General features: G+C 37.6%; 1 protein-coding gene across 45 annotated transcripts in view; it reads right to left on the bottom strand.

Moving 5' to 3' along the window:
* The window catches only part of SENP7 (SUMO specific peptidase 7), a 45,278-nt gene that overhangs the window by 23,151 nt on the left and 9,789 nt on the right, over positions 1-12,338 (bottom strand). For 29 of the 45 annotated variants that reach the window (XR_012662490.1, XR_012662472.1, XR_012662484.1 and 26 more), the window contains 4 exons: positions 7,607-7,804; positions 5,843-6,040; positions 1,378-1,493; positions 475-644 (listed from right to left, as the gene is read on the bottom strand). Coding sequence is in view for 42 of the 45 variants with exons in the window: in XM_075104902.1 (XP_074961003.1) it covers positions 475-644; positions 1,378-1,493; positions 5,843-6,040; positions 7,607-7,804 (682 nt within the window). In the remaining 3 variants the exon portion in view is untranslated. The remainder of the gene's footprint in view (positions 1-474; positions 645-1,377; positions 1,494-5,842; positions 6,041-7,606; positions 7,805-12,338) is intronic. The other 16 variants (XM_075105030.1, XM_075105097.1, XM_075105123.1 and 13 more) reach the window with 2 other exon arrangements.

Here is a 12,338-nt window from a genome sequence, read left to right as displayed (position 1 = left end):
TTCTTTCTCCAAATCTTAATGACAGATAAGAATAAAACTTTAGGGAAGGATACTATAGACTGAGGAGGAGGGAGAAAGATGACATCTGCAAGGTTTCAATAACCCCAGGTATACTTTGTAATTCTTGGATACAAGTCCCTAATTAGTTCCATACCATCTGTGAAAGAAGCTTCATTTAAGCAGCTGGATGCTGGATTTCAAAAATTGTCTTACTCTGTACTCATGTCTGAAGGAAACACTGTCACTCATCCCTTACAACCTTTCTGTTACAAGCAGCATATTCTGGTGTTGTGGATGGAAGTACATATACTCATTCTTCTTGAGGCACCACTGAACTACTTTCCCTCAACAGGTGTAACAGTGTCCCTAGATAACCTCTTTATTGGTGTAAATCTTTTATTTTGGATGTTTCTAGTGCTGCTGCTAAAGTGTTTGTGTACAAAAACATATACATTAAAATTCAGTGTAACTTACAGACAATAGAAGTGATTTTTCTGGAATGTGTGCATTACAATCATCAGAAATATGACCACTAGATTTTCTTTTCCTTTTCTCAGAATCAAAAGAGCCCAATTCCTTCTGACTAGGAGTGGTGCTGATGACGTTTCTGCTCCTCTTTCCCAGTTCATCATAGTTCTTGTTTTCTGTGACAGGGAAAAAAGGTTATTTAATGAGTTATCCTTAAAAGCCTCTGTGTTTCTTTATATCTGCTACGACTTAAATAAAATGTATGGAAGCAGATACCTTCCAAGATAGTTCTTTCCTTTTTTAGTTGTGAGTGGCTGCCAAAATATATTCCCTAAAATAATTAAGGAAAGATTATTATTGCACAATTAGCTGCCTGCAAAGTAAGAATTAGTACTCCATACTCCAGTCTTATCTTCTGCTGGATGCAATATTCTCCATTTCCTGTTCTAATCTGCAAATATGACTAACCAGTATTAAAAAGATAGTATGTTCTCCCTGAACACTCCGCACAGAGCTCATAATTTTTCAGCCATAGATACCAATATTGTCATATAGCATAAACATTTTAGCAGGGTTCACAAACCTTTAGAGCATTTTTAATGTATTACATTCTTGAGTGTATAAGACTTTTAATAAAATCAGGATTATAATGGTGCTGTGAGGCTTCCCTCAGTTTCCTTTTTCTTCCACAGATCTGATACACCATAGCTTTATTCCTATTTAAAAAACAGCTACTTCATATATTTCACCTTATCTCTAAAAAAAATTGCATTTTGAGGAAACACATACACTGCATGCAAAGCCTATTTTTTCCTGTGCTCTCCTCATAATACTAGACTAAAAAAAAGAAAATTTCCCAACACTCTCCAAAATTCATATTTAAATGCCAGATTATTGCTCACTACAAACCTTTCTTCTGCAGCTCCCATCTTCTAAAATTGAAGACATTGGTTTTTTCTGGTTCCTTAGAAGCCTTGGTCAATTTACACAGATCACCATCTGTCTTTCTCAGGCAATGCTCAGACCTGTAAGGAATATTAGCTATGACTGATCTCTAATTTTTAAAGAGCACTGAATAAAAATCCCAACATACACAACAGTTGGTTGGACCACAAACTTCTGCCTCTCTTGTAAGCATGTGGAGCTTAGCAAATGAAACACAAACTAATTCAAGTTCCCGTTATGGAAACACACAGATACTCTGACATTATTAATGAAAACAGATGCTTCTAAAAGGAACAAAGAATGAAAATCTCACATGCTTGACATAAGACACAAATATTATTTTGATGTAAAGCATGACTGCAACTTGAACATGTAATAAAAAAAAGAGAACAACAGTCAGTTGAGTGTATCCTTGCCTTTCTCACTAATGCAGTGGGAATGAGGCAATGTAGTATATTTCCAATTTAGATTTAGAACTACTAATAGGATCCACTGAGGAAGTTCCTGCAATGACCAAAGATTTTAAATAGAAATTCCTGCTCAAAAAGGCCTTTGAAGGAGGGGAGAGGACAGGACATGAATGAGGAACAAACAGAAAAGGTTTACAGTACAAGAAACTAGGCAACCCACAAGCGTTCAGCTGAGTTTGTAGTTTCATTCTAAAAAGGACATGCAAGAAAGTAATCAGTTTGGGTTTTTTTATTTTATTAGTATTTTTAAAATTGGAGAATATTGAGAGCTACCAAGATGATCAGGGGGCTACTGGAACATCTCCCTTATGAGGAAAGGCTGAGAGACCTGGGTTTGTTCAGCCTGGAAAAGAGAAGACTCTGGGGGAGATCTCATCAATACCTATAAATATCTAAAAGGTGGGTGTCAGGAGGATGGGACCTGACTCTCTTCAGTGGTGCCCAACAACAGCACAGGGGACAATGGGCACAAGGTCAAACACAGGAAGTGCCACCCAAATGTGGGAAAAAACTTCTTTCCTGTGAGGGTGCCAGAGCAGTGGCACAGGCTGCCCAGGGAGGCTGTGGAGTCTCCTTCCCTGGAGACATTCAAAACCCACCTGGACACATTCCTATACCCCCTGCTCTAGGTGTCCCTGCTCAAGCAGGGGGGTTGGACGAGATGATCTCTGGATGTCCCTTCCAACCCCTACCAGTCTGTGATTCTGGAGGTACTGGTAGACTGAACAGTATGACATCCTCACATTTGAGGTCTGATCTGGCAAACATACTCTCAACTTCTCTGGAGGCTAGTTACACCTGACAGAAGTCTACATAACTGTATTTTGGTTTCTATTGTATGCATAGGATAACATTTAGTTATATGTCCATGTGATATTTTCTCACATGAGTTTAATTACATTCAGTACGCAAGACTTCCAAAAATTTATCAAGGTTACAAGGTAAAAGAAACTAACCTTCATCAATGCTGCTTCATTTTCTGTGAGAGTTGGAAAATAAAAAGAAAATAAGGAAGATTTCATAGATAAAACAATTTAATGCTGCTCTAGAAAATCTCTTCCGTTCTTCCTTTTGCCACCTCACTTAATCCAAAGGGATTTTGTGCTCATTGTTTTATAATGTGCCTAACTCAGAACGGTGCAGTCTCCAACTTGCAAAGAGCTAAGCAATCACCAGAATGACTGAAGTCACTGCCAGCTGAGCCTGGACCCATAAAGAACATCACCAACCACGGGAAAGAACATTCTTGACATCTCTTACTAGATACCCAAAACTGTTGGACACTTTCTGAACAGATGCCTATTCTTCAGTGCCATATCTGTAGAATGGAGTATCATTGCTCTTTTGGAACACCGTAAAGACAAAGATTTCCCAAGTGCTCTGATATTGCAATGATGAACAGTATATAAGCACCATGAAGAAATTACTGATTATCTTTCCATTCACGAAAAATCATGAACTGCACCATATACAGAAGAAGTGTCTGGTATGTGCTATTATTCATTCTGTATAGTGAACAAGACAGTCTTCCACAGATAAGGCAGCTCTACTTCAGGAATAACCTTGCTACAGAAACTTGATTCTGGAACCCACATCCCTCTCCCAACTTAAACGTTTGTATGCATAACAGCTATATAGATTTGACTGCCTTAAAAGACCATACAAAACCTTGAAGTGTTTCTTAGCATTTGTTTTACACCAACATCACGATTCAGGCATTTCAACAACAGGAAACATTTCAATAGGAATGTTTCAGCTCATTGACTTCCCTAAACATATTTATTTTACACACAAATCTCGCACATTTTATTTTCACTTCCAATACTCACTGATAACTCAGTTTAGCTTATGCACATATCTGTTAAGGGGTGTATTTTAAAGAGCTATGGCAGTATATACTGAAGTGTTCTCAATAGCCATGAGAAACATGTACAAAACACACTTAAGGTTTTAAAGTTTTTTTCACATTTAAGACCTACCTCAAATTCGTTAGTTATACTGATAGGTCAGTGCTAAATTCAGCAAACACATTTCACTCTGGGTTGCAGTGAACAAGCAACGCAAAATCCACCAATTCTGCCATACCAAAAGCAAGAAAGGAAACAGGGAACTCACAGCAAGTTCTAGCTGATAGAGAAAGGTCAACTTATTACCACCCTGTTCTGATCACAGACAATTCTTTGACTTAATCTGAAATTTCCATAGTACAGAAGTGGCACGATTTTCACTAAAACAGAGCATGCATTCTAGGTACTCTGATGATATGAAAGGCTCTATATGGCCATGTGCGTATATATACATAACCATTGTAAGAGGGGAGCTTTTACCCTCCTCTGAAAGAAGAGACCCCAAAATAATCAGTGCCAAGTGTATTTTATGCACAGACCTTAGTTACAGAGACGTGACCAGGATCAAACCACATCTGTGTTGAAATAATTCCTAAACTCTCCACTTCCCATGTGACATCTATTACAACTTGCACTAACATGGTGGTCACTGGGGAGGGGTGAAAAATCCTCCTAATAACAAGCCTTTTACTTAATGCATTAGAAAAGCATATCCTAGAAACAGAAAATTAATCCTTCAAGCAATGAACCACTCCAAATCTAAAGCAAGTTGAGTACACCAACTACCTAAAAACCTGACTAGTTCAAACCATTCTTGTGTTTAACATAAGACTCAGACGCTCTTCAGATATGAGCTTATAAAAAAAAAATATACAAAATGTTTCCTCAGGTTTAAAGCTACATACAAGAGTTCATGTCTTCCTCTCTATGAACCCACTACCTCCCATCATGATGACCCTCATGGGTCCCTTCCAACCTGAGATATTCTATGATTCTATAAACATCCAAAACAATACCAAATGGAAAAAGTGACTATTAAAAATTACAGATCTTAAAGATTTTGTAGTAAAACAACCCCACCCCACCCCCCCAAACAATCCAAATAAACTCCCCACGCTTCAATCAGCCTAAAGTTATGGAAAACTATTTATTAGCAACAAATGTAAGAGTTATAAATTGAGACAGTCTAATAAACTGTTCTAAATCCCTCACTGAAATTACAGATTTGTCAGATTAATTTAAGCAGCAATGGGGACCCCAACAGAAAGAAAGAAAGGAATTCTTACTAACTTAGGTTCTGTCAGATGTTCATGTATCAGAATGAAGAACATGACTTCTCTCAAGAATTTTTAAGATTTCTTTAACCTGGAAACTGTTGATTATTCCTGCCCTCACAAATCACTCTTCCTTCTTTTTGTTTTCTTCCCTCAAATTTCTTCCTATTTGGTCCTGTGGATACTTTGCTGTTAAGTACAGAGGCGGCCATAAGAGACAAGAGGAAACAGCTTATTCTGAACTCAACTGCCATCTTAGACCAAATCAAACTTTATATAATTCTAACATCTGATTTCTGCTAGTTTTATATGTCAAGTATTACTGGATGCTCAGTGAACCTAAACATAGGAAAAGGAAAAGTAGATGTTAAGCAATAAGACGACACACACAGAGGCCTTAAACAACAGCACTCCATTGCAATTGATAACACTGATGGATTAATGTGAAAAGAGCTATCAGAGAGGAATTTGGAGAAATTTTGAAAAAAACAAAGTTACTTGAAATAATACTAGAACACATGAACAGATTTTGGTTCTGGAGACAAAAACAACTTAAATGTGTTTGGATTACATCGCCATCTTTACAAACAAAAACACTGATCTACTGTAAATAGAAATTACTTCTATGAATGAAAAGTTGCCTGTTATCATCAGGTACAGCGAATCAGAATAAGTGCAATGTTAAAACAGCCTGTTGGAGCAGCACGTTAGCTTGCATTCAGGAAACTGATCTGCTTCAAGACAAGAGTATAACAAAAATTGTTTCAGGGAAATTCTGTTCTATTGTAAAGTTATGTCATTTCAGGAAGACTGGCAAAATCAGTAGTGAGTAACATACCTTTCAGACAGAAAAGAACTGTCATGAGGAGAACTTAATATCTGACATGTCTGTAGGCTGGCAACAGATGACGAGGGTAGTTGTCTCGCTTGTAATTTGTCAGCATCAGATAAATCTGCATCAATTATTACATGGCTGTCTATGTATTTTCTTCCCGTTTTCGTCCTCAGGACATTTGTCAAAATAACTTTGGGTTGCCTGCCACATATATAACAGTAAGTCATAAGTACTATACTGAAATCTAGAGAAAGAAACTTCTTGTTAAATTCATGTATCTTAGAGGCTTAATAATCAAACATCATTACTTTCAGTCCCGTAGGGAAAAAAAAAAAGAACAAAAAAAGAAATCTCAATGAGGAACTTAAAATCCAAAGCAAGCAGATAAACACAAAAAAGTAACACGAGACCAGGATAAGAAACGGTAGCCACATAATTTCACCTTAGCCTGATACAATTCACACTGTATCGCCTCTAATGCATCATCCAAGTATTATTTAAGAAGTCTTAAATGCTTATCTCTAAATAGCTTTCATGCAATATCTGTACGCTTTTCTCAGAACTGTAGAGCAAACAATCTTGATTTTCCTGTGAACAAGAAGCCTCCAGTAAAATAGACTGAATTTTCCCAAGCACTTAGTCAACAGATAGAAAAGCAGCACACACAAAAAAGTAGCATTAGATTTTGTTCTCCCTCCTCAACTTCCAGGTGGAATTCTACAGAATAGCAATTCCAAGGCTCAAAATACATCTGCAAGTGTTAGAAGAGACAAGCATCAAAAAGAAACTAAATGGAAATATGAAGATACAACTGCCGGCTTGAGCAGATGTGTAAGAGCAGCACAATTTTTTTTCATATAATGCCACTGCAGCCAGCTCGTTGTATAGCCCATTTAGTTTCTCAACTGGGATTTAAATTCTACCACTTCCATTGGAGGTATTTTTTTTGATTAGGAAGTAGTGTCATGGACTTCTTTGAGTCAGATATGAACAACATTGTCTTTTAGGTATTAACTGCATATTCGTCCTATTGTCTATTTATCCACGAAGCACATTCCAGCACAGACTGCATGATGTCTGGGGAGCACTCTTGCAGAGAGATGTACATTTGTTTTTAATCAGGAGACCACCTCACAGACAAGATGTTGCAGAGGCACACAGGTGATATGCAATGAGGATTGATATGATGTAACCTCCAAAGGAAGCCCCTAAACTGTTTAGCAGCAGCAGCTTGGAGAAAAAACTCAGTGAAAAAAAGCATTCACTCTAGCCATACTTTTCCCTGAGTATCTGCAGTTGACCACTGCTTGGCCGGGGAGGAAGACACTGGACTTGATAATGCTTTTCTTCTGACCCTTTATGCCAGTTTTGTATTTTCATGAGGGGTCTGAAACTGTTAACAGTGAAAATACACCTCGATCCCTCCTCAGAGAACAAAGGGCCGTTAAATGCAAGTGTACTCTTTTCACAAGAATAACAAACCCACAAACGTTTTGAAAGTCCAATGGCTGAATTAGAATTGGTTTGTCAGTACAGGACCATCTAGAAGCCATCTGATCAGAAAATGCACTACATCATGCCTGGTACCATCCCCCTCAATGATTATCAAAAGGAACCAGGTACAAGGGAATTCAATCAAGTCAGATGGCATGAAAATGAGACTATAGTTCATGAACAGACAGCTGCAGTACCATGAAGAACACTTTCTCATGATAAAACATCTGCAAAGAAGATTTTGTTCAGCAACATGAGGCGAAGACAACATACCTTTTAGACAGAAAAAGGCTTTGGAGAGTAGGATTTAAAATTTGCCATATCTTTAGGTTGGCAGCAGATGATGAGGGTGGTTGATCTGACTGCAGCTTGCCAGCGTCAGACAAATCAGCACCAGTTTTAAGTTGCGCCTGTGTGTATTTTCTTCCTATTTTCGTCCTCAGGACATTCGTCAAGATAACTTTGGGTTGCCTGCCATACATACAATAATAATTAATAATAGGGTGCTGAGAACTTCTTAAGTCACATGAATTCAAAAAAGCTTTTCTATGAGTTTACTGTCTCTGCATCATACCTTATATCTTCAGTACAATTAACTTCACTTCCCTGACAATTTACAAAGCAATTCTCTTTGGAGAGGAGGAATCACAAACACATCCCTTGATCAGGACAGCCTTTCAAGGTTTCTTCTTCTGACACCAATCACTACCACATCCATGTGTGATTCTGAAGAGGTAAACTTCCAGTGCAGAAGCATGGAAATTTTGGTGCATCTTTTTATTGCAAGAGGTTGAAGTGGTCACTATGGCCTTACAAACTATTCTGGAAGCGTACACTTGAGCATTTACAGGATATGAAAACAAGCACTCATATTCTGGCATCTTATTTTAGAACCTTGAATATTATTGGTTCCTATATCACAAATAAGATTACAATCTTGCTGGGGGAAAGGAAAAAAATAAAATCAAGAAGCTAGCATAACCTCTCAGTTTTGAGGCTCCAACTGATTTCTATTCAGTTTCACTAAAGAAATAACATACAATTATGAATTACAAAGTTAATAAAAACTCCCTACTGAAATTCTTTAAACAAGTATATATACATTGCTGACTCTGCTAGATTGGTACTGAAGTCTTCACATAAAGAATTAATCCTGCAGAATGGCCAGTAATTTGGACAGTTTCCTTATAAGCCAATAAGCATTATATATTGTAGATGATTTGTCAGGACTGATTTTATTTTCAAACAGATGAGAATTGGACTTGTTTTCCAAGGTCTGGTCCTAAGATGGCACTGAAGTTCAGACTCGTTTGTTGATTTTAAAAGATTACCGAGGCGAGAATTGTTTTTTCTATTCCATGTCTTGCTAACAAACGAAATTCTCCATATTGCAGAGCAAGAATCCTTCTTTTAAGCTACAGAAAACCTTTTAGTACTCACATAGCTGTTACATGTGTGCTGCAGTGACGTTTCTTAAGCAAATGGCTGCTATTCCTCAGTGGGTTGACATATGTGCAAGCAACTTTTAAGAAATTATAGTTGTCCCACTGACATGCTGCATTCAGCTCAACAGCATGGTTACATGGTACCTAGTGGTGAACAAATACGTATGGCAAGAAAACTGCTGAAGAACAGGTATGTTCAAACCTAAAAAGAAATTTGGAACTGCTGTACTAGTGAAACATGTTGAACTTGGAAAAGACATTTCACATAATCCTTATATTTTGCTCTTTCAGTAGTTGCTGCATGCTGTCTTTTCCCTGGTTACTTACCATGTTAACAAGACACATGACCCCTCACTGAACTTGAGAATACAGTAAGGTTCCTAAGCACAGCTTGAAGACCTTGCTTACAAGCTATGAACACTGGACAATCTTAGCAGAGATTTGCATCACTGAATGCCATCATGTGTATAAAATGATCTGTTTTCTCTTAGAGCTCTGCTATGCATTTCCTAGACCAGTGGTCTCCAAGCTTTTTTGATCATGCATCCCATCAGTAAAAATATTTTGAGCATGCACCTTCAATATTAATTGTAATTTATATAGATGTACTAATGATTATAAGATACACAAATAGAAATTTTTAAAAGGGTGTGATAAAGATGAAAAACATTTTATTTATTAATTGTACAAAAAATATTCCCTTCCTGCACCCCAATATATTTTCTTGCACACACCACACCTTGGAGACCACTATGGACAATAAATGGCCCCCATTCAAAGCTAAGTAACTTAAGCACAAATGAAGGCAGTTTCCTCTACTCTCTTGGCTTCTCTTAGAAGTTTCCCAAAGAAAAACTAAGTGGTAGAGAGCTAAAGCTTTGTCTGAAAAAAAAAAACAAAACAAAACCAAACAACCCTAAAAACCACACCACAAAAAAAACAACCACCACAACCAAACACTGAGGGAAACAATCCAGGGTTTCTGAAGTGAGACTGACTCTATGAAGGCAACTAGAAGTCATATGTACAAAAACAGTCTCATTAGACTGACCTAAACCACAGGATTGCTCCAGAACGTTTAGGCAATCAAAAAAAGGCAGGTACGCATTTGTTCTTTTACCTAGGCCTGTGTAAACTCTGACTTCTAACGCAAAGATCTGTTGTTTCAGTACTTGTATTACAGAGCCTGAGCATGTGTTTTGACTACTGTAGACCTTAAAAAAAAAAGTTTTGTTCTACACTCCCAAGGATCTAGACATTGGAGTTTCATTTAAAGATATGCTTTAGCTACAGAAAAGCTTACAAAGCAAATACAGGTCATGAAGGACAATTTAGTAACACTAATGTCTTACATGGTGGAACCCAACTGCAGCAGCCTAGTGAGCATACACCAAGCCCACATGGCGCTCTTGATTTAGCACAGGAAGCAAGAGACTTACTTTTCTATGGAAGTCCCCGCTAAATCAGAAGTTCTATCTTTTTTCCAGGCTTCTCAAATGTTCAGAGTTGATACATGAACCATAGTTTAATACATCAGAAGAGCTTACAGTGACCAGAATTATACATCATTTGGTTTTTGTCCAACTGCAAGCTATGAGTATATAAGCAATAAAGTAAATAAAGAATATACACGTTTAAGAAATGTGATAAAAATTCAGAATTCAGCTACAGCAGAACCTATTATACTGTCAAGAAACTGCTGAAGCGGTTAAAAGCAATTTCAAGGTGAAAGTCACATACTTCATGCAAATTCATCTTATGAAATTAGACATTCACTCTTGTACTTTATTTTCCTCAGAGATAAGTAAGGACGAAACTACTTTAGAGGCCCAGTTACTAAAGAACTGTAGTGGAAATTCATTTCATCTTTTGGGGTACCAGAAGAGATGAAGCAATGAAAGACTAAGCCAGATACTTCCCCTCTTCCTCTAGCAGGACTTGAAATTACACTTCAAGGTTTGATTTATCTAAATGGCATTCTTCCTCCAAATACAAAACAGTTGCAGAAGCGGGCCCTAGCAACATGAAGATGTGAATCAGAAATTGTTTCTCCTTTAAAAAAAAAGTGTTTTAAAATCATTCCCGTAGAGCACCATGAGATGATGTGTGTTATTCTCTATGCAACACTTCAGTGCTCCTCACTAGAATTACACCGAGCCTAACAGTCTATTTCCCAGACCTAAATTCTTTTGGTTTTCATCATTCCACATTGCAGAAATGCTAGATTTTTTTTCCAACACAAGATATCATAATTATATTTTACTGAGTTTAGCCTGAACTTGCAAGATAATTAGTCTGGTGGGAACATACATGGTCACAGAGTCTTTTTAATTGTATGATCAGGACTTGTAAGGATAACAAGAAAGGTTCCAACCTTTAGGGTCTTTAACAATACCACCATGACAGAGAAAGCCCAGAGCAGGAGCTAAAGGAGCCAGAAGCAGAATTTCCAGTGAAACTGGATTTCATTACCTATACTTTGCTGGCCACCTTGGAAACTCAGGTCTGACATCCTTTGCTCACATTCACATCAGGCTAGACCTCGACAGGCTTCGGATCCCTCCATAATTTGATTTATTGATTGTTATTAGGTACAGAACTTTTAACATTTCCCACTCCCTTGATTTAAATAGGGTTTATACATTTTCAGCAAGTATCTTTGCAAAAATGATCTTACAATTTAAAGTACACACACACCCATGCAACTAGCTTTGCACTGGAAACCTGTGCAAAGGAGAGGAACCTTCAAACAAAGAACAAGGAAGAAAACAGTATACATTTGTCTATTCTTAAAGATGTCAGCGCCAGGCTAAGGCATCACTTCTTATGTGGCACCAGTTTTTGACCGAAGACCTTGACAGGAGAGCTGGTTATGACCTTATCTCCAGAGCTGTACAGTGGCTTCAGAGCTTTCACTGGCTTCCCTGTCTAAAGGAGGAATGGCATCTGTCGGCATTTCTTGACAAATCATGTCATTAAGACTGGGCATCAAACAGGTTCAGGAAAAACATCTACACTTAAGCCAACCTGTACATCTGTAAATGATGGTTGGGACACAGATCCCTAAATTACCTGTTAAATTGTCCACAGAATAAAGTGAGCAAGTCATGCAAAAGACATTTCAAAAGATAGAAATTAGTGTCAAGCAGCAAAAAAGGCAAGCAAAGTATACATTTAAAAGCAAGTCCCACCAGCAGACCCAGCAAGTAACCCACACAACAGTAAGACTGGAGGCATCTTGGTGAAGGAAAACCAAAGGCAATTATTTTTATTTCTAAATTACTTACTGTATCCCCTTATCTACCTCCACAAAACAGATAAAATACGTAAGCAAAACTAATGAAAACATACCTGATCATGTAAGGATGGAACAGACAAAAAAATATACATTATGAAAGATGCTGTTAGCTGCTCCTGGCAAGTCTCATATCACTTTTCACAAGCAAAAAAGGATTATCCTACCTTACAGAGCAGAGGACCAAGAGCTATTAACTGTTTGTACCCCTTTGGGGAAAATGTTTGACCTCTAATTCACCTAGTAATCAGAGCTGCTAGATCCA

Source organism: Phalacrocorax aristotelis, chromosome 1, assembly GCF_949628215.1.
Source record: "Phalacrocorax aristotelis chromosome 1, bGulAri2.1, whole genome shotgun sequence".
Classification (NCBI taxonomy): domain Eukaryota; kingdom Metazoa; phylum Chordata; class Aves; order Suliformes; family Phalacrocoracidae; genus Phalacrocorax; species Phalacrocorax aristotelis.
The sequence above is the reverse complement of the archived record's forward strand: the minus strand, read 5'-3'. Positions and strand labels throughout refer to the sequence as shown.